The 27,359-nt window shown below is 40.3% G+C and overlaps 3 protein-coding genes across 6 annotated transcripts; 2 read left to right on the top strand and 1 right to left on the bottom strand.

The window, feature by feature from the left end:
- Positions 1–222: 222 nt before the first annotated feature.
- On the top strand, positions 223–8,278 carry epoa (erythropoietin a). The gene is made up of 5 exons (XM_071541978.1): positions 223–301; positions 6,024–6,154; positions 6,405–6,491; positions 6,793–6,957; positions 7,478–8,278. Exons 1-5 carry the CDS (start codon positions 223–225, stop codon positions 7,628–7,630), a joined length of 615 nt encoding a protein of 204 aa, XP_071398079.1. The 3' UTR covers positions 7,631–8,278.
- Positions 8,279–10,307: 2,029 nt separating this feature from the next.
- Positions 10,308–19,674, bottom strand: pop7 (POP7 homolog, ribonuclease P/MRP subunit). 3 transcript variants are annotated; one of them, XM_071541972.1, is made up of 2 exons: positions 19,556–19,674; positions 10,308–11,212 (listed from the first exon to the last, which is right to left on the bottom strand). In XM_071541972.1, exon 2 carries the CDS (start codon positions 11,161–11,163, stop codon positions 10,708–10,710), a length of 456 nt encoding a protein of 151 aa, XP_071398073.1. In that variant the 5' UTR covers positions 11,164–11,212; positions 19,556–19,674; the 3' UTR covers positions 10,308–10,707. The 3 variants fall into 3 exon arrangements, with proteins under 3 accessions (XP_071398073.1, XP_071398074.1, XP_071398072.1); XM_071541973.1 differs by lacking the exon at positions 19,556–19,674 and adding an exon at positions 11,721–11,830; XM_071541971.1 differs by lacking the exon at positions 19,556–19,674 and adding an exon at positions 11,577–11,829.
- Positions 18,426–26,426, top strand: LOC139663331 (interferon-induced very large GTPase 1-like). Of its 2 annotated transcripts, XM_071541970.1 has the most exons (7): positions 18,426–18,479; positions 19,084–19,155; positions 19,292–19,409; positions 19,561–19,824; positions 20,307–20,567; positions 21,137–21,328; positions 21,383–26,426. In XM_071541970.1, exons 2-7 carry the CDS (start codon positions 19,114–19,116, stop codon positions 25,825–25,827), a joined length of 5,322 nt encoding a protein of 1,773 aa, XP_071398071.1. In that variant the 5' UTR covers positions 18,426–18,479; positions 19,084–19,113; the 3' UTR covers positions 25,828–26,426. The 2 variants fall into 2 exon arrangements, with proteins under 2 accessions (XP_071398071.1, XP_071398070.1); XM_071541969.1 differs by having other exon boundaries at positions 21,137–26,426.
- The last annotated feature ends 933 nt before the right edge of the window (positions 26,427–27,359 follow it).

Here is a 27,359-nt window from a genome sequence, read left to right on the forward strand (position 1 = left end):
ATGATTTACTTTTGAGGCCTATTGTTTTGAAAACATGGATATTATTTGGATAACAATGAAAGAAAAACAGTTTTGCCTTAAGGGAGGAAGTAGTTCAGATAGTCATCATAGAAACAATGCAACTTTATTTTCAAAGTCATCAATAAAAAAAACAGGATCAGTTTGTAGATACACCTACCGGATAAGTGCAGGAGATCCACAAAAGAGCTTCGTTTCCAATTAATGGGCAATAGACCGACCTATGGGCCAAACAGCGAGGATCCTGTGAGGGACTATATGGATGTCGCTATGGAGTTTCCCAGTGAGTTATAGAGATGCCTTCGTGTCTTTTTCTCTCTACAGTGGCTTTACTACTCTATTTTGATTGTTTAGGCAGAGGGGGACTGCATGGGTTGATGTTTAATCGCTCACTGTGGTGCGTAAAAAGGCGCGTCCTCGTCCTTGCGGGTTATCGCTTTATCCTTTAGGGGAGGTAAATAAAAGGTTTTGCCAAAGCACAGTAGTGATGCAAATCCTGGTCGATGCCTGCTCTCACCGGCAGCACAGGTCTTTGGAGACATAGGGATCCGCTCCTGGTTCCTGGATAAAGCGGACCAGCGCGCTGTGGGTGCATGTAGGATTTGACTGCCTTTTGTTGCGCCGTGAACGTTGCGCATATAGGCTATTGAATTATTTTCACAATGTTTCTTAAAGATGCGGCACCTGTTTGCGAATGTTGCAGAAAACAAGTAGAGGTAAGAGCGCTTCTAACGTCATTCAATCTGGTGCTTTAATTTGGAAATTACCCGTGCGCTGCATCAGTATCTATAGTATTGTAGAAAGTTGTTATCACTTAGCTGTCCTATAGATGCAGCTTGGATTCGTATATGTGCATATGTCTATGAATATTGAATATGTTTAAGATTTTAGTCATTTTTGGCAGTCTTTTGCCTTTTCAGAAGAGGAAGAGGATTTCTCCATTGTCTACATTTTATAAATCCTTCTTCATGGATAGTGGAGGATTTCCCGCAGTTCAGCTTAAATGGAGCGTATAACAAGTTATGATATATCAATTTCCTTGAATGTTACTGTCTCCATAATCATCAATCATTTAATCTGATTATAAAATTTTAGTTTAGTTTACTGTCAGGTGATGGAAGCTGAAGCCTCATGGGGTCTGATAGACACAATCTTTTTGAAACTGATGCAGTGCATGATGTTGGTCCTGTACCTCATTGAGCTGAGCAAGGCACTAACACTGTCTGGTTTGATTCCCACTGGGGCCAAGCATAGTAAAAAAAAAAATGCATTCCTGTTACTGTAAGGACAAAAGTGTCCTCCGAATGACAGATATTAATGATCAGTTTGTTTTTCTGCCTCTTTCACTAGGAAAATAAGTCTTTCCTGTCATTCTTTTCTAGCATGACACAGCAGAATGGAAAGTTAGGGATACTCAATGTGAAAGCTGAATCTGGAGTTTTGGCCAACATGAAGAGACATGCCACATAGTCTAACTTATGACACAGCAGAAAAGAGCAAGAGGTTTTTCTAGGCTGACACAGCTATATGGGATTCCAATGAAGCTCAGCAGGAAATGATGTCACACCTGTGTCATCTGATGCCTGGTCATTCACAGCTTTGCACTTTCCCATGGGGGACTTCCATTGAAAATGTAGGAGGGGTAGCAATCAATAGTGGAAAGTTTATCTGTATTTTCAGTTGTACTTAAATGTGACTGCCTTGTCAGCCCTCTGCACCACTTCACTGTCAGTTTCACACAGACCAGTTGGTTTAAATTGCTGAGCTCATCTATATTCGGTGCATAAGTTTGATATGAGTTTAGAGTAGTGAGTGACTAATGCATCATCTCGTGAGCATCTGACGACCTTTCCAAATTATCTGTCACATACCTAGTGTGGAGCTTGCTGTTATCCAAAGCACTGCCACTTGTGGGCTACAGCTTCCAATTTAAAATAGCATCAAGGTCTTGGAACCTGATGCTGGCAGACAGGCTGTTACCCTTCACTTTGGCCACAGTCCTGCACTGCAAATCTCACCTCTGTGGACTGCATGTGGCGTGTGTGTGTGTGTGTGTGTGTGTGTGTGTGTGTGTGTGTGTACACAGTTTAGATTCATTCATTCTCACGTAGGCCATGGCAAGGGTGAAAAGGTCGCTGATAATGCTTAAGCTGAGTCACACACACTTAAACAAAGTGATCAGCGTTTTGGATAAAGACGAATACCAGAGTGTATGGAAAGGAAGCCATTAATAAGGTTAGTTCCCCAGCACACATAACCTCTGAAACTGGAATGGGTACCTCAGTACCTCAGTTTACTTGTGACCACATTGTTGATCTTAAGTATTTCTGTTGAGAATGAGAATGTACAAAGACCTCGAAGGCTTGCATATGCACAAAGTATCTTAGGATAGGAGTTATGATAAGGGCCATATGCACAAAGCCTTTAAAGTTTGTGAATTGCTCTCAAGTGGCCATATTTACCAAAGTCTAACAATAAATTTACCAATGTCTAACACTAAATTTACCAATGTCTAACAATACATTTACCAATGTCTAATACTAAATTTACCAATGTCTAACAATAAATTTACCAAAGTCTAACAATAAATTTACCAATGTCTAACACTAAATTTACCAATGTCTAACACTAAATTTACCAATGTCTAACAATAGTAGACATTCTTTAGAAGCATGTAGGAAACCACTTTATGTGTGGAGGCCCATTGTAGTAGGATTTGTTCCCTGTGTGAAAAGCCTATTCAGTATGTATTTCCTGACATATGTTGACATGTATATATCATCTGTAAATGCTAAATTTCAATGAGCCTCGTTATGATATCATTACCGAAATGCGTGTGTGTGTGTGTGTGTGGTGTACTGTGTGAGCGTGTGCTGGGTCAGATGGCAAGTCCACAGGGATTATCAGCACCTGCTCAGGGGAACGAGGAGGCCACGGTACCAGCACTAATGCTTCTGGAGCAATTAGCACGCTGTGAAGGTAGTGGGACAGCACAGATAGTGTACAGAGGGATTCTGCGAAACACGGGGGTGGTATGAGGCGGGCGTGTGGTTTTAAACGCACAGACTCATCCTATGCGTCTGTGACAATCCCCTCCATGACGCTGGTGTTGAGGAAAGGTTAAGCTGATTATCCTAGCGACCTCTTAAAGGACCACCACTCAAAGTTGCAGAGGAAGACCTCAGTGAGGAGAGACACCCCTGGAAATGTTTGAAAGAGGTTTACAGTGACGAGAGAAAAGATTTGCAGATTAGTTTAGATCTAGTTAAAGATGGAGAGATGGAATCATTGGCAACAGTTTGCAGCAGTTGCTACTTCATGGTTTATGTGTCTAGTAGATGTAATAGAATTGTCATTGTTCATATGTTATTTCTTATTTCCCTTCAGTGGTAGCAACAACCGCAGTATTACCTTTTTGCAGTTTAGCTTTCTTAGCACTAGTAGTCTGGGAGCCTGGGAACTTAATCTAGCCTGTACCTGACCTGTCTGCCTGGGAAGATCATCTGTTATCTGTATCATCCTTCTGCGTCACACATCCAGGCTGCTGTGAAAGAGTGCATTCAGCATGTGGCACAGAGGAACGAGGCTGGATGCCCACATGACCCACAACAGTGGAACCACACTCATTGCCAAGTATATCCATGGAGGGTTCAGAGTGTGCTGTGTCTTTCAAAAGAGAATGTTTGAAAACTCTTGCGTGGTCAGTGAGGCAAAGGTTAGGAGTAGTTACATACTTCAATGAAGTCCACATTTCTCAGTGGTTTTAAATTTGGGATGGGTGAGCATGGACAATGCACACTATCTAAAATATCTCATAGTGCCCCAGTTGTATTCCCAAAGAGCAAAAGAAACAACGCTCCCTGTTCATATTCCAGTTGTGAAATCGGACATGTTGGAGTTGAGGGTAATCTCCCTTCATGGTTAAGTAGAAGATTAGTAACAAACTGCAAAGATGATCGGGGGCAGGCCTGATGCCGGCCCAACTGAAGACGTTTGTGCAGAAAGGGTTAAATGAGGATTCAGTCATTTTTGCTTTGTCACTGATATCCACAATCTCCTCTTTCTAACTCACATGATTATATATCACTCACATGCAAAGCTAAAGAGACACCTCTTTGTGCTTAATTTTCTGCAGATATTACATGATCTAGAGCGTTAATCATCATCAACTAATATGTGCAATGTGCGTGTTTTTATTGGTAAATCACTGGATTATGTTGAAAAGAAAATAGATATTTCTCATATCTAATATCTACTCTGATGTTTTGGAAGGCTAATCCTTGATCAGCAAATGTATTCATATGACAGTAACATCTTTGGTAAACTATTCAGTCATTACAATCATTTCCTTGAGCAAGACTCTACCATCAATCTCTAGCAGCTCCCGGGCTGCTGTTCTGTAGCTGACCCTGACCTCTGACCTCTCTGTGTTATTATTATGTTGTTATTCACAAATATGTATTATCTTTGATTCACTCCAGATCTAAAGAGATCATAGGACAGCAATGCAGGGAAATAAACGTTACAGATTTGAAGTGGACTTCTTCAGTCGAGAACAGCCCTTCAGGTCTTACCATATGCAAGATGCATACAGAGTCATCAGATGGAATTTCACTTACTCAATGCACAAAGACCCAAGGTTTAGCAGCCTCCAGTCCTCACTAACTGTTTAGAAATATCAATCATGAAATGCCATATTGGCAAACAAGGTTATTCTTTATGGAGGTATAATTGTGTGGTTGTCTCAAGAGCTGAATTTCTAATCTTGATTCCCTGACATCATTGTAGATAACAGGAAAGAACTCTATTGACATCACTGGATGAGCGTAGTCGAAGCATTACTTAAGTAACAGTGCTTTCCAAACTTTTGAGGGTATGAATGAGAATAAGAAAAAAAGTGGATGACAAATGAAGAGTGGATGATACTCATGTGAATGACCTAGTTGTATTACTTTCAGCCTATTTGTTTATCCTATGAAAATTAATACCCGTTTGTTGTGTTGATTGGTGGCTATCCTCTGTTTGATTCTAACTGTACTGAAAGGGCTCACAAGCTTTCTTGAGCTGTTCGGAAATGATTGAATTAGCAACATTTCTCCCCTTTGTGGTGGTAATGTTTAGTGCTCAGGGTGGATGTATAGGTCACGTCCAGGTTAATCCCCAGAGGACCATGTGCAGCATGGCTGCCACCTTTTTTGACATCAAACAATCCTCAACTGCACCACATGTCCCTACAGGGACAATAAAGTATATTCTATCCTATCCTATCCTATCCTATCCTACATCTTAATAACGGCTACAAAGATACATAGAACTGACTCATATCTAGTTCTTAGCAAGCTAGCTTGCAAACATCACAAGTCTTGGAGGTGGCTGTAGCGTAAAGGTTGGAGAAGTGTGCTTGTAACCACTGGTTTGAGTCTCCAGACCAACTGGGAAAATCTGTGAGGGTAAAGTGAATAAGTAGAGCTCTCCCACAGCAACTACTGTTGAGGCGGTCTTCACCAAGGCTGAGTTGCTCACTGGCCTACAATATAAAACTGATGAAAAAGAGAATACATGCTCAGCAAAACCTTTCCTTAGATGGATAGAAGGTTAAAAGGTCTTTAGATTTGTTTTGCATTTGCTTCTGTTCTGCTTCTGGTTGAGATTCCCCACATTTGTTGTATTCAACAAGCATTGTCAGTGGATGCAGCATTTGCACCCAGGTGAGATGAAGTAAAGGCCCCACACAACAAAATTTTATATGAATGGCAAAGCTGGTATTTAGTTGGTTAAAATTTTTTGTAGTGTGTATGTGTGTACCCTAATGTTGTGGATGGATACCAGTCCACCTGGTGCATTCCCATCATTTGATTTAACATTTTCTTCCTCAGCATCAGAAAGTAGCTCAGATGGATGCACATTCATACTAGCTACTGTAAGACCGTTCAACTCCGCTCCATCCTGTTTCACTTGCTCACTTATCAACAACGTTTCAGTGAGTGTTGTATGTATGATTGCAGGACTGTTTGCCTTGCTGTTGATAGTGTTGGAGTGGACCCGGCCAGGCCTACCGTCTCCGCTGAGGCCCATCTGCGACCTGAGGGTCCTGAACCACTTCATTAAGGAAGCACGAGACGCAGAAGTCGCCATGGTGAGAGGCACAGACATGTATGCACTCAGATATTGGAGCAGGCCGAGCTTGTCGCGGAGGTTATGCCATCCTGTGTGGCTCTCAGTGGGTAGAGCATGGCACTAACACAGCCAGGGCCCGGGGTTTGTTCCCCACTGGGTTCACCCAAGTGTCTGTATTCATAGTACTGCAAGGCACTTTGGATAACAGCATCCATCAAATGGCATATGGTCAGCAATCTAATATTTGTTACTCTCTCTTGTTCACTCAGCGGTCATGTAGAGACGGATGTAGCCTGTCAGAGTCTGTCACTGTTCCCCAAACCAGAGTCGACTTTGATGTCTGGGAGAAGAAAAGTGTAAGTAACTGTTGAGTCTAAAAACAGTTTGTGACAGATTTACATAGTATGCTATGTACGTGATGCTGTACATTGAAGTATAAATTTCCTACCTTACTTTTAATGTGTAACCTTTTAACCACAATGGTCTTCTTGGAATCATATTAATTTGATATTTTCGGGCTTTCAGGTTTTTTGGACATGTTTTTGGACATCCCATTAATTTCTAATGGTAGAATGCTGATTCCTTGCTTTATTTGTTCCTGATCTCATCCATATTGCGCACACTTCAACTCTTGCCTTGTGCATTTTTCCTGACCAGGCACTGGATCAAGCCCAGGAGGTGCAGTCTGGCCTATGGCTGCTGCACCAGGCCCTCAGCTTGCTACGGGCCTCAGTCACCAACACAGCACTGCACAGCCACATAGACAACGGCATCAGAAACCTGCTCAGCATCAATGCTGTGCTGCGCAGCCTCAACATTCAGGCAAGATACTGTAGATTCAGAGGTCAAAGTTCAGAAGCAGAACATTCAAAAGAAGGAGGTCAATGTGGATAGGGGATTGCGGCATGAGAAAAAAAATGCCTGTTTTTGCTAATTACAGCAAATAACACTTACTGAACAAAGAATGGCTCTTTTATTTGAGATATATTAATTGTACCTCAGTTCAACTTCAGTTAATTTTCTTCTAAATTCACAATGATGTGTTTGAGTGATGGTCATAGGACTTGAGCTGCTTTCACATTGATTTAAGCACATTCATACCATCACACCTTCTACAGCCTAGGAAAAAGCCTGCAGAAGGTGTGATGGTATGAATGTGCATGTAAACACACTCAATTCTTCAAGTTTTTAGGGGTCATGTGATTTGAAAAATGCTCAAGGAGTGTTAAGACGTACTTAAACTGTACTTACGCCCGTACAGTTTAGGTAATGTTTTTTCTATAAGCCTCACTATGTGTGATACACATAGTATATCAACATGCTTCTTTGCATTCTCTTTCAGGAGTATACCCCATCATCCAGTGCAGTGGGGGGAGAGGAGACGTGGAGGGTGTCCTCAGCACCAGACTTGCTTCAAGTCCACGTCAACTTCCTGCGAGGCAAAGTGCGCCTCCTTCTTTTGGATGCGCAGGCTTGTCACCCAGACGTCAGTTGATCGGCTTATCTCCCGACTCCAGGCGAAGCTGATTTGTGTTTCCTAAGGCAAGAGGAGGGATTTGACACTTTTGACCTGCTCATTGGCTGGTGGAAGCGGTGTGGAAAGTGAGAAAGGTACAGCCATCCTCGTAGAAGTGGAGGAAGCTGAAAGCAAAGGACAGTCCCAGCTGGGCTTTGGAGGGACAAGAGAAGATTGCACCTTGGAATATGGACATGAAACATGGACATGGTGAAGCACACATCAACCAAAAACGAGGCCTGTGGGATGCACTGCTCCAATAGCTTTTCACCGGGCTCTCTCCAGCACTTTGTGTGTGTGCATGTGTTTGTGTGTGTGAGTGAGACTGTTTCATTTTATATGTTGTGTGCGTGTGTCTATCTGCGTCACGTGTTGTCTGTTTCAAGTGAGTTTAACCCTTAAACCCATCTTTGTAGACTCAATTGTGGACTTAAACCCACCAGAGTGGACAACCCAGAAATTATAGATTGCACCTGGAAACTGGAGGACCGTGAGGTTGTGACAGGGCATCTTTTTCCAATACCACTGTAAAAAAAAAAAAAAAAAGAATGAGGCTAACCCTACAAAACAAACCTTCAACATTTTAACAACTGAGCCTCATATAAATATAATAGTTTCTTTTGTTTTTTGATTATTCTTTTTTTCAATAACTGTTTTAATATATTTTTATACAGATGTATATTTCTACCTTTAAGCTCCAGTCTGTTGTATGTTTTTTTAGTGTTGGATCTTTAGGATTTTTTAGTTGGGCTCTTCTAGCTTCGAGCCACATTCACTGGTTTAACACTGAATACTTTTGTAAAGGTATTTGTTGATATCATATCCACTGGCACACTACTGTCTCCCTTTTTATAAAGCTTGTATATGTATACCTAACTAGGTGTTACAGTTTTACAGTGAATGTTCTTCCAATGGAACAATAGAGAAAGAGGGACTAAAAAACTGAGGGGGGTGGGGGGGGTGGTTACGTGAGAACTGTGAAGCTGTTTGGTGATTATCTGTGTTTCTGTCACTGCCTCACCAACACTCGGCCAGAGCCTCGACACTGATAGCAAGACTGCCAGGAAAAATATTGATTGGCCCTTACGATGAACATCCTGTTAAGGCCGTAATTGTGAATAATTTTCCAGAATCTAACTCTGAATCGCACGCGCTGTCTCTCCGTCCCCCGCTCTTGTTCGTCATCAAACGGCAGGCAGGCAATCAGTCCGTCCTGGGAACTTGTGAGGCTTTTGCTGACATGGATGCTCACCCATTGCTCACTAGCTACAGTCCTTCCTTGTTGTTTCCCGTCTTTTTATATCTGGTTGTGGAAGTGCGAGATGTTTGTAAGGATGTTTTCTTTCCTGTTTTTTGTGTTGTTTTGTCCCCCTGTCACTGTACCATTTGGTATTTAAATACAAAATATTTTTCTTGGATAAAGAAAGGCGAGACAAGACGAGAGGAAGTTTGTCTATTTGTTTTTCTCTATCTTTGCTTTTTGGTCAGTGGTGTTAAAAGACGAGTTACTGTAGTTTTGCTGGTGTCACAAAAACCAGGTCCTAAATACAAGCTAGTATCACAGATTAAAGGTCTTAAATGAGTATCATTCAATCATCAAGTAAAAATTCATAATCAGTTTGACTTTTTGCCCATAAGATAGAAATCAAAGTTCTCTGCCAAAGGAAAAACAATCAACCCACATTTTAAATAGGCTTTGTGTTTCATATTTGAATTTCACTGTCAAAAGATCTAGCTTAAGAAGTGGTTTTCTAACATTCTAGCACTCTGACACTATTTCTGTGTTTAGAAGTAGAATACATATACAACCTGAAAACATGGAGCATTTGGTACAGTATATTATATTACAATGTATCCATTTTGAACATATTTGAGTATAAATCATAAGCATTGCGAGTGGCTCAGGTATTTGAATCCAAATTCAGATACATTTTGCTTTGCCAAGGTCCGTCTCATTCAAGACCTGCAGCTCACAAAGTTCACTGCTCCATCCTCCACATGCTCTCAGTCTCTGTGAAGATGTCTGCAATGCACCAAGCCAGTGTGCATAACAGTGATATTCTCACTCATCAGTGAAATTACCGGAAATATAAGTAGATCAAGTAGATTTTAGGTGGATTTTAAAGGGCAATCGGAACAGAGAGACTACAGCAAGCAAGTATTGATACATAAACTACTGATCCATAATCAGGAGTCAACGATCGGAGATTTGAAGAGCTGCCCTCCAGCTGAACCCATGCTGCTATAAAACAACAATGCTTTGGAAATAGATGTTTTGTCAGAGCGTGCCATGGAAGCAGGACTGCTGACGGCTAACATCCTGGCAGGGACAACTGTGGCCGAGCGCTGACATCAAGTGGACATTCACTGTAACAGCACCTGCTTATAAAAGCTATGACTTCTCAGTTTTTAGATTTATTTGTATGGCATAGCAACATTTCATTCCACTTTGTATAAACATACACAGAAAATGAAACTGTAAACACTGAACAGGCTCTTAGGCCTTAAAAAATAAAATATTTATAGATTAATATTTGGCACAGCCAGTACATGTATGTCTACAAGTAAGTATCATGATATTACTTTGAGGTTTGACCTAAAAGTCAAATGTTGCTGTTGACAATGTTTATTTACCCTACTAAGCCAAAACTTTAAATTCTCCTTACTTAAATAAAAGCCTATATGCCAGTGAGTTTTGCTGAAACAGTATCCATTCATTCCTACTGGCTTCAAGACATGCAAACAGAAGGATACGACAGTAAAGGAAGGATACACCATCTTGACAATGACAATTCACAACTGACAAAAACTGGAAACACAATACATCCATTCAACTAAAGCCGTCCATACATCACGCTGTGGTGTTCCTGCACAGTTCACTGCAGCCATCATGTCCTCATCTCTCTCCTCAGATTCTCACATCCCTCCAAAAAACTCACATTAGCAATGCGATGATTTCTGTCTATTGGTTTATAAGGGAGCAAAGATGATTTGAGGACTGAAGGAGTGTTGGAGAAACCCTGCCCGGTGTTGCCTGAAGCAGATGTCCAGCCAGGTCACTGCGGGTCGGGGTAGAAAACCTTGATGTGAATGGCCGAGTTGTTGCGCGTGCGCGTCATGGGCTCCCCGGCCTCGTCGGGATCCTCGGGCTCCAGGTCGTCCACCAGCTCCACCGTGGAGGTGTTGGCCGCCAGCTGCAGCGCCCCCTGGCTGCTGGCCTGGAGCTGCAGGGCGATGTTGATGGCCCTGTTGATGGCCAGGCCCAGGCCGTGGACGCAGATCTCCCTGTGGCCCCCGCCCTCCAGCAGCTTCTGGCAGCGCGCCAGCTGAGCCCGGAAGTCCGTCTTCATGTTGACGTAGACGTCGTTGCGTCGCTTGGGCAGCTTGCGAGGCAGCCGCTTGCGGAGGGTGTACTCCACCGGGTCCATCTCCACGGCCGGGGAGCTGGCGTCCGGGGGCGCCGGGGCCGTCTGAGGGGCGGGGGCCGTCCCTGGGCTGCGTGGCTCTGTCATGTCTGTGTGTGTGTGTGTGTGGAACAGCAGCTGGGGCCCAGTGATGAGGCTGAGGAAATGAGGAAACAGTGAGGATAAATGAGGATGAGGAAGTGAGGGCAAACATTACATTATATTACACACACACACACACACACACACACACACATCACCCCAAAAGAAAGAGAAAGTAATCCTGTTGGAGATACTAGAAGAATACTATACAAATTCCACAGCAAAACTATACGTTATCCTTATAGGAACATTATAGTAATAGCATAAAATCACAATGATTGACCATAGACACACCAATATCCCTACAGGATTTTTCCTTAGCGACATCAACAGGATGTGAAATATTACCAGCGAATAGGCACACCACTGATTTTACTTTTCAAAGTCTAACATTTTGTACATAACGTTACTGTACGTACCAATGTCAAATGTATGGAAACAGCGGGGGAGGGATGCAGGCTAGCGAGACATGAACGGCGGCAGCGGGTCAGCTAACGGGCTGTTTGTTGTGAAACTAACGTTAGTGCCTCGAGAAGTCCACCGAAACGGGTAGGATACGTTACCTTGTATAAATATGACTGACAACTGTGCGTTTTGTCGCCTCTAACGCCTGGTACACATGCTGCTCCGAAGGACTATCGGTCTGCAATGGGAAAGTGAAGAGGGTGTTTATTTACTTTGCCCCGGAAGTAGAATCACGGGGGGAAAAAAAACTTGGGCCTTCTTGATCTTCGCAGGCTTCCGTATACGGTCTACTCGCTATGAGGACACTGTCGATGCAGTGATTGGATAGTACAAACGTTTCAAATAGCAAACTTCAAATACATTTTTTATTATTATTATTATTAGGCCAACAGGAAAATATGAATAACAAATATCAGGGGAGCAAGTCACAAATATACAGAGATGACATTACATCAAAAGAACTAGTCAAGGACTTCACCAAGACATTCACCAAAAGTCCTTTTCGCTCATTATTCATCAGTCCATATAGTGTCCCATTTCTATATTGAAGCCCTCTGTCTTTATTGCATTTTTATTCCATTTGCATTTATGAGCAATACAGTCACCTGTATGATAACACTATTGACAGCCGTCTTGTACCAGCACAGATGTGCTGTTTGGCTCATTTGTGGCAGGTCATTCTATCTAGTTATTTTGGAGTGAACAAACAATTATGCCTATGAAAATTTTATTTATACTGTGCTGCCCTGTGATGTTGTCTGGCATGGTTGTGTGGATCTGGCCATAATAGATAATGTTGCCAGAGCATATTTTTCAAACTAGAAGTTTGCTGGGCAACATTTGTGCCTGTTTCAGTGTTAGACTATGAAATGCTTTTTCACAGCTGTATCGCCCTCTGTAGTCCACTCTTACACTTTAATGTGTGTCTTTATAGTCTCCGTTCCCATTATGTTCCCATTGGATTATCATTCCCATACTATGCCGCCCCAATTTATAGGGCTACAAAATACAAAAAAGGAGTAATACAACAACTGATTTTAAGGAAGTGTCTGTATTTTTAAATGCCACTGACTTGGAGATGCACAGCAGAAGTGTTGTTAGAAAATGTCCAAACTGAGAAAGGAAAGGAGCCGCTGTGTTTGCCAACAGTTTACCGATCTCAGCAGCGGCAGCTTCAGCTCTGCTTCCCCCAACAGGAGCCATGGTGGGATGCTGAGCCTCATCAGCTGGCTCTGCTTCCTCCAGGAGGAACTGCAGAACAGTTTGCACCACCTGCTACCAGGGTGGCAGCACTTTGCACAAGCATCTCCAATGAACTTAGTGTCCATGACTGACAGACTCCTGGTCAAACTCCTGGAGAAAAGCAGGAAACATTCAGTTCATGAGAGTTAGATACCATCACTGAAAACTACAGATTTCAATCCACGCCTACCTTACTGTGAAGATGTAACTGAATTGAGCTTTGGTCTAAACTACTAACAGCTAAGTAATTGCTGGAGAAAAAAGCTTTTGATAGTTGGTAGTTGAAGGTTGAATCATCTGCCACTTGCACTCAATTTAGAAAGATATGTAAAGGTACTTGGGTAACTAGAAACTCTCAAGGTCTTTTGATGTCAGTGAGTGAAAGAATATGCGATTCTGAGCAATACTGTGGCAATACTGAAACTATTATTAGTTGTGCTTGCTTCAGCAAAAGAAAATAGCAAAAACAACTATTGTTCTCCTGTTTACTTCTTATGATTTTTCTTCCTGACAGATATTTTCCCATTAATGCGGCTTGAACTGTTTGAGCTATCGACGTTCAAACTCTAAAATGTTCAGCATGTTCGGGAATAGTGCGCTATTACTTTTCTAAGCATTCTGATGTTTACTTTTTCTGCAATTTATGTTTAAACATAATATTTTTCCCCATAGAAATGAATGGAGAATATTCAGCCTGCTAGTACAGCACTTTTCTTTCAGTTCAGCAGCTGTGTCCTGTACAGATTTTTGAACTGCCACTATTCCCACTATTTTTCACACCACATACACATATTATACATCAAAATGTTCACATACTTCTTCTCTCTCTCACACTCTCACAATGTAAATATCTAAGTGATGGGATATGTTGTTTTTGAGTTAGGAATGTTTGTTCAACACTAGTGCAATACTATTTGTGTCTACTTTCAACAGATTTTTTTCCTTTTAACTGTAGTCGTTTCCACAAATTTAACACTACATAGACATATTACACACCAAAATATTCTCCTACTTCTTCTGTCTCTGACAATGTAAATATCTAAGTGATAGCATTTGAGCTATGAACGTTTGTTTCAGAGTATTCCACTTTCAAAACAAGCTCTCAGTCTTCACACTTGGCCCTATTCTTTTGCACTCTCTCTACTCCCACCCAGTGTACTCAGTAGCCTAGTGGTTGGTGAGAAGTTTTGCAATGCAAAAGACTGTGGGTTCAAATCCCGTGGGTAACTACTGTAACAGTTACTTCAGCAAATAGTACTGCAACTTACACGTGCTACTTCAACTGTTACTAATACTGCTACCATTTTAAACTATACTAATACTATCATTCAACTACTGCAAATAGTTTGATAAATTGATAATGTGATATGTTCAACATATTTTGATCAATCTTTGTCAAACTAAAGTCAAATGATGTCTGCACTCCCAAGATCATATCTGCAAAGCCATGTTTAAATTGATTATTGTAATGCATTAATACAGTTAAAATAATCTAAGGCTTGAAATATATGTTGCACAGACTCATAACTTGGACCTATTTTTTTGCACTCCCTCCATTTCCACCTACTGCAATCAGTAGCCTAGTGGTTAGTGAAAAGGTCTGCAATGCAAAAGATGGTGGGTTCAAATCCCGAGGGAAGCGCTGTTTCCTCACACCACCAAGCTTGAGGTTTGAGAAGGTTTTCCTTGTGGAGTTTGTAAGTTTGCAGTAGATGGTTATAAATCAGTTAGCAGAGAACAGTATTGCAGGTTATTTTTGAGAAAATTATATTCTTCAACATATCACCAAATATCCCTAAAATGCATCAAGCCATGCACTTGTAACCAATCATAATGCCTTAAGTTTCTCATTTTTCAACAAATTACCATATTGTGCTTGAAAATGCAATTGCCACTTGCGGCTATATTGGCAATTTTTGCTTCCTCCATTTCCTCTTCTGCCCTAAAAGTATCTGGATCTCATAAACCGCAAGAGCTACAGCAACAAAACTTGGCATTTAGTTAAAGCCTGTGGTGAATGTTTTAATTGGCCTGAGTGTTTTAGGTGATCCTTACGGTGTTGTGATGGATTCCATGTCACAGTACCAAAAAGAACCAAGGCTTCAACAACAGAGAGGAAACACATAGCAACAACCACACTCCAGCATGAGCCACGGGAACGAGAGACAGCACAGCATTTTGCCATCCCTAAGTGCAATTAGGCCATCCTAAAACAAAGATAACAGAATACATTTAATGGATGGGACGGTTAGGAAGACAAGGTGGATTTAGGATTTACTTTTGTAATGGAGAAAATTTCTCCCATTGGTGACTTTGTAGATTAGGAGGCTGTTTGTTTTGATACCTCAAATAATCTATTCCACTTTATTGTATTTTTAACTCAATACTTTATGACTTCTTAATTTGGTGGGATAAACGTGTAAACATGAAATCAACAACTGATATGAAGGTACACGCATTGACTTTGAAGGCCTCTACACAGTTTTTGTACAAAGTGTCAATCCTCAGAAAACTTTTCATCTACCACAGGAGGTATGGGAAGCTGCAACAGAGCAAACAGACAAAACAGGTTTGTGTCCACAGCCTCACTATGAGTCATTCCTTGAAACCGGTACGATTTGGGCTTTGACATTTTTAGATTTTTTACCAAAATGTATTACTTTTCTGAACACCCCATAACATTAAGGACATATTTAACTTCCAGAAAAACATATTTTCCCACCTCAGGCATCAAATCCCTATTATTATTGGTCATTATTTTATGATATGGGCACTATTAGTCTTCAACCCCGTTATGGACACTATGGAAGCTGTCTGAATATGATAATAAAATGTATTTGTAATGAAATCAACATTTTCCTATTAATCAAATGTCCCTCACACTAATTAAATAATTGCAAATATAAAAATTACATAAAATCTCACACTTTTGCTATGATATGGGCTTTTTATGATATGGGCACTATTAGTCTTCAACCCCGTTATGGACACTATGGAAGCTGTCTGAATATGATAATAAAATGTATTTGTAATGAAATCAACATTTTCCTATTAATCAAATGTCCCTCACACTAATTAAATAATTGCAAATATAAAAATTACATAAAATCTTACACTTTTGCTACTAAAGCCTGAAATGGGCACTTTTTGTGACAGCGACCTCATCATTTGTGATCAAAGATGTGGTTTAACTTCAGAATTTGAACTAAAATCAATATTCTTATGATTGCTCTAAACATTTCAGACAGAGTTCAACAAACATTAAATTACTTTTTCATAAACTTAAAAAAAGAATTAATAAAAATGTAGGTGTGACGGGGTTGAGACTAGGGTGACAGGGTTGAAGATGGTAATGGGGTTGAAGAGACAAATACAGCTTGACATATAAATAGTTGTTTTTTACTCTCAAATTCACTGTAAGATTTTCTATAAACATTGTATTTCATTATGTAACCATTTAAGAAGGAAAATAGATATAAATTGCAATTGATCTGAGTTTTATTAACCCAACTGCAGGAAAAACAACGATGATAACAACAACATAGCATACATTAAAACACTGTAAACTGACTAAATAGGTCATCAAAATAAAACATAACTTGTGTGCTTTTGTGTGTGTGTGTGTGTGTGTGTGTGTGTGTGTGTGTGTGTGTGTGTGTGTGTGTGTGTGTGTGTGTGTGCGCGTGTGAGTGTGCGTAACCAACCTGTGGTCTCAGGCATAAGAGCCAGGCCTCTGGCCAAACAAAATTTACAAGGCCTCAGGAGAGGTTTACTAAAACACACCTTGTGCCTGTTACATGCACTTAACCTTGTGAACTGACTGAACATATCAAACAGTATAAATGCGTTTGGTGGGTGGGTGTGACAGGAGCGGGGGGGAGGGCCGGGGGACCTTGGGGAGCGGACATGGCTGTCACTGTCACACTCTCACAAGTGACGGGGTTGAGTATGACGGGGTTGTGATTTTTTGCTCAAGATGGCTGCTGCTCTACATGCGGTGAATAACAGGAGAGCACATGGCATGCATGAGATTAAGAAATTGTATATATTGTTGAAATAACAAAGATTCACAAGTAATAGTTTTCTATCGTTATTTCATGTAACAGGGTTGAGTCGTTGAGCTTGACGACCACAATATCACAATATAAATGACTGAAATATAGTTATTAAAGAAGGTGGTAACTTTCCTGTTTCTGCACCATGTTATTCAGAAGACTTCTATGATTTCACTTCCTGTTGATGATATCACATAAGGATCTAGTTCATTATTTTTATGGGGGGGAATGATTTGTGTAACGGGGTTGAGGGGTTACTGAGGTACGGAACTAAACAATGTGATTTTAATGAATAATCATGAATTTATTTAGAAAAAAAACATTAGCAGCAAAAAAGCAAGGATAGATGTTTGTGTGAATGGCAAAATGTATGGACTTTTTTTCTAATTGTATTAGTCATATCCCAAGTACACTTTTATCGTAGGCCATGAGGGACATGACAAAATAGGTGGTGTCAACTGAAAAAACAAGATAATTTCTGATATAAAGATAAAATTTATGTAATGTTTTTTACACTTTATTAAAGGGGACATTTCAATTGATATAAAAAGCTTTTAAAAATAGATTTTGGTGACCCAATAGATAAAATATACATAAAAAGGTCTAAGGGACTCAAATCGTACCGTACGTATCGTACTGTAACAGCAGGGTTAAGTTTTGTTTTACTGGAAACCCCCAGGAAAAAAAAAACAATTTCTGGGAAACAAAACAGAAAGTGGTTTATCACCCAACAGAATAAAGGAGCCACCATTATCGCATTAATAGCTGCATATATATATGTATATACAGTATGTTAACCCTCCTGATATTTTTAGGCTCAATTTGGCCCCATTCAGAGTTTGATATCCCACCTTATATTGTTTTTTTTTTAGCTCAATACTTTAAGATTTTTCTTAATTTGGAGGGGTAAAAGTATAAACATGAAATCAACATCATGGTGTGATTCTGAAGGCCTCCAGACAGTTTGTACACAAATGGTCAATCCTCAGGAAAATGTTCATGCACCGCAGGATCCTGAAATGACAACTTTGTCTCACTTATTGGGAACTAGGCCTGTAGCAACTTTATTCTGCAACAAAGCAAACAGACAAACAAGTTTGTGCCCACAGACCTCTATCCATTTCTGATTGTCTGTGGTGGTTCCTGCTTACATTCAGAATGAACACCAGATATACAGTCAGAGGTTTTGTCACAGCTCTTTGACACTGTCAGTGATGTGGAGGACGTAGTGTCAGAAACTGAGGACAATATTGAGGAGGATTGGGGAGATGGGATTGTTTTGATTGGTCCAAAGGTGAGCAACAAACTGGAGTCAAATTAACGCCAACATGTAATTTAATTTGAATATACTGTAACTGCAGGAGGGTTAAGTTTCGATTCACTCGAAACTGGAAAAAAACACACAATAGCCTATATTCTGGGAAACGAAACAGAAAGTGGTTTGTCACCCAACAGAATAAAAAGAGCAGTCATGGGGAGGCAGCCCACATTTAAAATCCTTCGTCTCCAGGACAAATAGTGAGTGTTATTTGCCATGGGCAAATCATCTATCTTAAAGAGGTATGTTGTCATTTATCTTTCTAGCGTACGTCCGCGTAACGAACTAGAAACTCCAAAGTATTTTTTTTCTTACTTTGACCCAGCAAGTTAATTACATTGCATTCGGAAATAGTTCATAAGCGTACCTGTGGTTTTATGTTCGATGAGTCCATGATGGGCTTTGTCCATAGGGTTTACCACCCCACTGGCAGAAAATGGACTGAATTCATCCTTTGTAATTTTGTGAGTGTCAGCTCTATTGCCATAGTATTCCTATAGTGTGTCTGCGGTTCTCAATCGTGAGTTTATAGCGACCATATCTCGGCAACAATGTGCCATTGAGGGCCGAGTGTGTGCAAGTTTTCTTTCCAACCAAACAGCAGGTGATTTGATTGCACTGATTAGTTTATCCTCTCAGGTTGTTAATCAGTAAAATCGTATAGTTTCTGGTTGGAATGAGGCATACGATTTCTTAGCCTGCCCCTGTTCTGTGGAATTAGCCTACTATAGGATTTTCTGTTGGTCTGCATGATATTTAAAGTTTTGCTGTGATATCCGTATATTATCGATAGTAGCCTACTAAGGGAAGAGGCGGTCTAACTGGCTTGTTGCTCATTATCCCCAGTGAATAACCTGAGCTTGGACCAAGAGTGGCATGGCTGAGAGTCCACACACAATGGATAGCTCAGATGAGGAGGTAATAACCTGCTTTATATAGACCTACGAGAAATCATAATAAAATTCAAATATATACTCATGTGAGGTACCACGAGTATTATGAATTGATTAATTTCACCTGAACATGCACTTTTTTTTTTACTTCAACTTTCAAGGACTTCCATGATGCAAGTGATTCATTCCTTGAGCCTCACTTTGGGGAAGGAGCGGACGCTCCCCCAACACCACAATCTGACTGTCAGTGTCAGCACACTGATACAGGAGGTGTAGAAGGTCAGTCATAAGCACAGTATTGTTGAGTAGAAATACATTAATATATACTGGCAGGAAATTGGGCACATCTTCCATGACTGAAAATCTAATGTAATGAAGTAATGAAATGAAATATTTAGAAAATCTTTTTCCATATTTTTTCTTACGACAGATGTTCCTCCGCCAGGAGAAATAGCAATTCTCCATGTAAGCAGTGACACTGTTTCTCTTGGCTGGACCTTCACCGATGCCTCTGTTCGATGTTCATTTCACCTGACCTACACCTGCAACACACAGACAGAGAGTTTGTACATCAGAGACTCCAACACCGCTCGGGTTGAGGGACTGCATCCTGGGACTGAGTATACTTTCAGCATCAGAAGGGTTGCAGAAAGTGGAAATCAAAGCAAAGCAACCTCTATATCTGTCGTAACTGGTAAATATGTAAAATATTATCTAGATTTTTGCTTCTTGAAATCAACTCAAATCGCTATGCATCAGTGTTGAAGTAGATAAACTACACTTTGAAATAAATGTGTCAGTGATGTAGTGGCAAATAAAAACTGGTAAACTCCAGTTGGTGAGCGGCATAAAGCGAATAACCACTGATAGATACACAAATCAGTTATATTTTCAGAAAAGCATTTATGTTTATTTTTCTTTTGCTCATCAGCATTTCCCCAATAATATAGTTCCCCAATATTATCTTCATAACACCGTTTGATACTACTGACAATGATGTATACTACCAATTTATGTCAAACAGATTTATGTGACACTTAAAAGATTGTAAACTCTATTTCTGCAAATAAAAAGTGGGTAAAGTGATTGTACTCTCCACTAGATCCATGATGCATGGATGAGAGGGAACTTGAATTTCAAGTTTGGAGTGAAGGGTTTTCATTTTATTTTTCACAGAGCCTCTCCCTCCTGAGAAGATAATGGTCTATCAGGTCAGCAGTGACTCAGTGTCTCTGAGTTGGGACGCCCCTGCTGGTGAAGTGGGAGGTTACATCATGGCCTGTTGCTGTGAAAGAGAAACTGTCCAAGAGCTGACAACAGACACCAACAGCCTGATGTTCAGCAGCCTGAGTCCAGGAGTGAAATACTCCTTCTACGTTTCAACACAGCTGAAGAACGGAACACTAAGCAAGCCTGCTGTGATAACTGCCTACACAAGTAAGTTATTTGTTGATGATAATAATAGTATTACTGCTACTACTTATACTTTGATAATATTATTATTTATAATTTAATAATGACATTTTGTTTAGCACTTTTTGAAAGAATTTTGAAAGAAAGTACTTTACCACTTCATAAATGCCAATTAAATAAGTAAGAAAAATGCTTAAACTTAAAACAGGATAAATAATAACCTAGGTTAAAACAAAGACAAGCCTGTTCAGATTTTACACCCCAAATTCCAAATAAATGTATTTTGAACTAATTTTATAACAAAAAAAAAATGCAAAAAATTCAAGGGATGTGAATACTTTTTTATAGTCAATGCATATGATTTGTTGTTGTTGTTGTATGTTGCTGATGAACAGTGTGTTGGCTGTGTAAATCAGGCAGAATGCAAAGTCAGGATGCAAAATTCCTCATTGCCAGAGATCACTGGTTACACCAGGCTACATTGCAAATTTATTTGGCCTATGATTCAATTAATTGTGGATTTATACTTTAGAAACTTAAAACAACTGATACAAATGTGTTAACAATATTCTGCATTATCTTCTTATCCACAGAGACACACTTGGAGAGCTTATTGGAAGATCTGGGGTTGGAGCAGCACTACACAGAGAAGCTATCGCTGAGCACAGTACTTCAGATTGATGAGAAGACCTTTGCTGATGAATCTGCTAAGTGTCATTCAGATCTTCCATGGTGTTTTCTGAAGAAGTTAATGATGGTTAATGTGACAGCTAGGAATGTGAAGTGTACATCAGTATGTGAGTCAAACTGTGATGCTTCCTCTGGGAATACAGAATTAGATCTTGATAATCTTGTCAACAGTCCAAACTCAGGTGACATGTTAAACCCCTTAGACATTATCACTGCTCTCTTTCTGTGCTCCAATGGCTTTGTACAGCAGGAAATGGCATTGAAAATGTCCATGTGTCAGTTTTCAGTGCCTCTGCTGCTTCCTAATAGTGACACAAAACAGTGCACACTCATGCTTTGGGCCATGAGAGACATTGTTAAGAAGTACAGACCTCAGTCACTTTCAGAATCCAAGGGCTTTATAGAAGAAAGAATTGTTCTCTCTGAACTTCCCATGGTGTCTTTTGTGAGACTGGGTGAGTGCTCCTTGTCCAAGTCAGAGATTCTCAACAAGCTTCTGAGCAATTCCCAACAGTATCACGACACCTTTGTTCACCGCAACATGGAGTGTGGTGATAGTCCAAGGAGAATATCGAATGGATTGGCTGAAATTAGTTGGTATCTTCCCTGTGGGAACAAAAACATTGACATTTTTGGTGAGGCAGTAGCTGTAGCTAACCTCAGGGGGGACATTGCTTTATTTGAAGCACAATACTCTTTTTTGTGCCAGACATCTGCAGCAGTTTTTGTTTTCTTTGACAATTTGGACTCTGAGTACAGGCTACTGACCAACCAACACAACAAGGCACAGGTGTTCTTGGTGGGTAACCACCAGAGCAAGACTTTCAGTCTTGATGCTCTAAAAAAAGTAGCAACTGAGTTGAACTTGACAAACAGCAACATCATTTTGAAGACCAAGCAGATGAATGATGCAGACTTTGTCAAAAACTTGCGAAAAACAGTCAGGGATGCAGTTGAGAACTCAAAGACCAAGATGCAAGTGGAGCAGATGGCTGATATCGCCCATGAACTGGGAATCTTGGTTGATGAGGATTCCCCAGAGTGTCAGAGTGCCAAGCAAAATGCAGATGCCATCACTGCAGAAATACAAGACATCCCACAGTACAAAGAAGCCCAACTTCCCTTGCAAGGCCAAATATGGAAAGAATTGACTCGTTTAGAGAAGGAAGAATGCAGGCTTAAAAAAGCCGGGGCTGAAAACATAGAAGAGTACAAAAGCGATCTCCTAGTACAGAAAAGACAACTTCGGAAAGAGCAGAACTGTTATGACATGTCAAATGCAATGACATGCTTCATAAGGGCAATATCCAGCCCAGGGATAGAGAGATCTTATTTCCTGAAATGGATGCGAATTAACCTTGATAACCTTTCTCGAGAAAAACTCTCTGGCCTCAGGGAGCAGTACAAAGAGAAATGCCAGAAGTCTGAAAACAAAGAGGAAATTAAAGACCTTGACAGACAACTTTCCAACAGCTCATTGGGGACTGAACACTTCTTGCGTGAAATGGGTCAAATCTACGAGGCTTCAGTGTCCCTTCCAGAAACTGACCCATCACGTCAGCAACTACAGCATCTGCCCAAACTGTGTGCAGAATTGCTCCTTAATGGATTTCCCTTGGAGCTGGTAGATGGAGATGCATCCAACATACCTCTGAGATGGGTGAGTGATGTTCTCTCTCAGCTGAATACCTTGGTGCGTCCAAAGAACAAGATACTGGTAGTCACAGTTCTTGGAGTTCAGAGCACAGGGAAGTCCACTCTCCTTAACACCATGTTTGGAGTGCAGTTTGCAGTCAGCAGTGGTAGATGCACTAGAGGTGCCTTTATGTTGCTCATCAGAATCAACGAAGACTTCAAAAAAGTACTGAACTGTGACTTCATGGTGATCATTGACACTGAAGGCCTAAAATCACCAGAGCTTGCACAACTGGATGATAGCCATGAGCACGACAATGAGCTTGCAACCCTTGTTGTGGGGTTGAGTGATATCACAATTATCAATATTGCAATGGAAAATTCAACAGAAATGAGGGACATCCTACAAATTGTAGTCCATGCTTTTCTCAGGATGAAAGAGGTGGGCAAAAAGCCCAAATGTCAGTTTGTTCACCAGAATGTGTCAGATGTGTCAGCCCATGACAAGAACTTAAGGGACAGGAAACTACTGTTACAACAGTTGAATGAGATGACCCAGGCAGCAGCCAAAATGGAAAAGAAAGAGGAGAACAAGAGCTTCACTGATGTGATGGAATACAATCCAGACACCGGGAACTGGTACATCCCTGGACTGTGGAATGGGAACCCACCAATGGCACCAGTTAATGCAGGGTACAGTGAGGCTGTTTATGATCTCAAGAAGAACATAATCAAAATTTTGGGAGATTGTGAGTCATCTGCTAACGAAATCTTGGAGTTTATGGAGTGGACAAGAAGCCTGTGGAATGCAGTAAAACATGAGAACTTCATCTTCAGCTTCAGAAATAGCTTGGTGGCTGATGCCTACATGAGGCTGTGCACAGAGTTCAACAAATGGGAATGGGAGTTCAAGAAACATATGTATACATGGGTTACACATGCTGAAACAAGAATTTCAAACTTTGGTACAATTGGTGTGAAATCTGAGATATCTGACATGGGGGAATTTCTCAGTCATTTGAAAAGTGAAGCTTGCTCAGAGCTGTCTAAATGGGAGACAAAACTCCTTCAAAATCTGACACATTACTTCAAACAACCAGAGGGACATGTCCATCTAGTAGAGGGATACAGAGAGGACTTCTCAAACAGTGCAAAAAGCCTTCGACGAGAAATGGAGAGTTCTGTACTTAATCAACTTGAAGCAGCAGCTGATATCAGACAGGGAATGAAAAAACTTGATAAAATCAAGGAGAGCCATACAAACATCTTAGAACAGAAAGTGCTTGGATTGATTGAGGAATGCCATAAGAAAAAAGCCCAGAGGACAGAAAAAGAGCTAGACAGAGAATTTGATAAGATGTGGGATAAAATGGTGAGTGAATTGTCCTTTGCTGAATTGAAGACCACTGACATCTTTGCTAAGGTGTATTGCCACCTGAGGATGAATCTAACTCGAAAGGGAAGTCATGCCAGTGAATTAGTGAATCAAAAGAAACTGTGTGATTGTGGAACAGAGCCCTTCAAATATACAGCTGAGGGACTCTATCACAAATTTAAACACACACTGAGTAAGTTATTCAACATCCAAGATCACACAACTGCAGTACAAAGAATGGCTGACAGCATCATTGCCGCTTGCACACAGTTTGTGACTGAGAAAGTGGAAAGGAAAACCAATTATCATGACAATTACATCCTGGAGATCCTACACATGATTGACAACAGACTGATTAGCAATCCAGATATGAAGACAGATATTGGGTTTGAAGTTTCTCTAAAACAGCACATCTGTGGAGTTGCAGCCAGAGAGTTTCAGAAAATGCATGAAGACTTCATACAAGAGAATGATCCTTACAGATGTCTAAATCAGTACAAAGACAAGTATCGTGCTGATTTTAAAGACCTGTTCCATGCACGAGACCAGTGCCAGAAAAAAGCAGAAGAATTCACCAACCTCTGTTTAAAGCCTGCAGTGGAAGCCTATGTCAACAGTTCCTTGGGTCCAGATATTATTGAGGAAATGCTGACGAGCAAAAATTCACTGCAATTTGGCACGCGGATATTTTTCCAGTACTCAATTTTAAAGGATTTGCTTTCAGAGGACAAATTTGAGAACTATTTGAGCTACATTTGCTCATATGAAGATTATGTTAAGAACTGGATATTTGACCAGATTGTAGAACGCTTCTCAACGGGGTCTACAATGTCTGAGTTGGAGGATCGACATCTGAAAGCAAGTATCAAGAGTATAAAGAATGCTATCACAAAGGCCCAAATGGATAAGAATGGCAACTTGATGAAATTTGTTGAAGATATCTGCAGGGAACTTGGTAATGAACTGGTCATTTCACAGGACGCTCTTGGAGCTTTCATGACCCTAAACAATGCAAACCAGGAACAGTTTGCTCATTGGCTCACAGCATGTGTGGAAGAGATGGGACAAGCTCTTAGGGAGACATTTAAAAAAACAGACATCCAAATTAAACTAAAACAACTTCGTGTCAATCCCCAGAATGAGCTTTTCACCAAGGTGATTGGATGTGGCAAACAGTGTCCATTCTGCAAAGCACCTTGTGAGGCAGGAGGTAAAGCCCATAGTGACCACTGCGCTTCAATACATCGGCCAGAGGGTCTTGGTAGATTCAGGTTTATGGACTCAGGCAAACTCGACACTGACATATGTTCTTCTCTTGTGATCACAGAGACCAAATTCCGCTGCCTAGCTACAAATTATGAGTGGTACCCTTACAAGAATTACAAAGACATTTTCCCTGACTGGAAAATTCCTCCAGATGGAAGTCTTGAGGCATCAGACTACTGGAAATATGTGATGGCAAAGTTCAACAAGGAGTTTGCAAAAGAATACTATGCAAAGCCTGCTGATATTCCTCAATCTTGGAAATACATTACAAGGAAGCAAGCAGAAAAAAGCCTCAAAGAATCATTTAGCATCAAGTGAGAGCCTCTTGCTTTGACTGAGCTGAGGTCTACAACTTCTACTGAGGGATATTTTGATTTTATGACATTTTCTGATATGGTAGACAATACTCGTCACAAATAGTGACAAATATAAGATCACAACAAGGTGTAAGTCATTGCTAAAACACAGTCCTAGCATTTATGTTTTGATTGCTGTTGTGGGGGGAGTTCATTACATTGTTTGAAAGCTGTAACAAGTAAATGAAATCAAGATATCTCTTAAATGTGCATCTCCAAATTGGCAGAATAGTGAAGTTAAAAGTTTTTTTTTATCATGTAATTCAGTATAATCTCAGATCTTTTTCTACTAAAAATTTCAGAGTTTCAGAATCTAGAAATGTTTGTTTTTTCTTACCGTGAAATATTTGATGCATACTATGTACAGTTTTAAAACTATTAAGACCCTTCACACAGTCTACATAGTCGGTCTTAACTGTGGTTGTTCTGATGATATACTCTTAAATACCTTTTTGTGCTTTGACCATTCAAACAGTATATATGTGCTGTGTTTGCTATATATGCATTACTTTGTTCTGTTAATTAGTTCAATAATCATTAAATTGAGAGCACAGTAAATAAAGAGACAAAATCAGCAGACTGGCTATGAATGTCTTTAATGTTTCTCAGATCAGAATCACAGCATACAGTGTGTAATAACTTATAAAGTATACAGAAATATCATCACCTTATTTATATAGTTTTACTTTACTTTTTTTTTTTTTAATAGTAGTAATATATAAATATTTTTTAATAATCATCTTCTTTAAAATTCCATTAGTTAAAGGTGTGTGTGTGTGTGTGTGTGATTGCCATCCAGGGGTGTTAATCATGTGTGTCAATGCACCTTTATCCAGACACAGGATCTCTAAATGATCCCTCTGATTTACATGAAGCAAACTCATCTTGGTACATTTTGTTGTGCCATAATCTATAGGATTGACTTGAACATTGCATACCACTGATCACAATTCTTCAAAATGGTGGCATTACTTGTCCTGGTAAAAAATCGCACGTAACGTTGAATTTGCATCACAACTCATGAAAAAAAATCCTACATGGATGTTGTGGCTGTCTGCAGATCTGAGTTGTCTTGAAATAAGGGACTGGGTTTAACTGCATGAGTCACAAGGCTACAACAACATGTCATTTTATGACCTGCAGAGTGACTGTCCACACACATCCGGTCAGATTCACTCTTGCTCTCACTCTTAGCGCACAGAACTCTCTGTATGATGAGCTTCACATATCGGCCATCTGTCCAGAGAGAAGGACATGTAACCCTGTAGTCCTACTTCACATCACTGTAACTACAACGCAACGTTCATAACCACAACAACACAACACAGTGTATGGAAGGGCAAAGTTGTCCCACCTGTGGGATCTCATTACTGTATGAGGACATGAGGCATCTTGTTGTCAAAGCCCTCATGTCTTTCCCACATCATGGGATTAAGTGGCTACATGTAAACACTGCTACATGTCAAGAGAGCGGACATTTAATTGACTGTACTT

This window comes from Centroberyx affinis, unplaced genomic scaffold (assembly GCF_046629955.1).
Source record: "Centroberyx affinis isolate AG114_WGS23_722 - 3 ecotype Tasmania unplaced genomic scaffold, CSIRO-AGI_Caff_v1 ptg003984l_1, whole genome shotgun sequence".
Lineage (NCBI taxonomy): Eukaryota > Metazoa > Chordata > Actinopteri > Beryciformes > Berycidae > Centroberyx > Centroberyx affinis.

Bases quoted from the DNA above. Each gene is read 5' to 3' on its own strand.
- epoa (XM_071541978.1), top strand. From the start codon at position 223: ATGGGCAATAGACCGACCTATGGGCCAAACAGCGAGGATCCTGTGAGG. The intron at 302-6,023 runs GTGAGTTATAGA...GTATGATTGCAG, and splicing joins TGTCGCTATGGAGTTTCCCA to GACTGTTTGCCTTGCTGTTG. The intron at 6,155-6,404 runs GTGAGAGGCACA...TTGTTCACTCAG, and splicing joins GAGACGCAGAAGTCGCCATG to CGGTCATGTAGAGACGGATG.
- pop7 (XM_071541972.1), bottom strand. From the start codon at position 11,163: ATGACAGAGCCACGCAGCCCAGGGACGGCCCCCGCCCCTCAGACGGCC.
- LOC139663331 (XM_071541969.1), top strand. From the start codon at position 19,114: ATGGCTGAGAGTCCACACACAATGGATAGCTCAGATGAGGAG. The intron at 19,156-19,291 runs GTAATAACCTGC...TCAACTTTCAAG, and splicing joins TGGATAGCTCAGATGAGGAG to GACTTCCATGATGCAAGTGA. The intron at 20,568-21,136 runs GTAAGTTATTTG...TCTTATCCACAG, and splicing joins TGTGATAACTGCCTACACAA to AGACACACTTGGAGAGCTTA.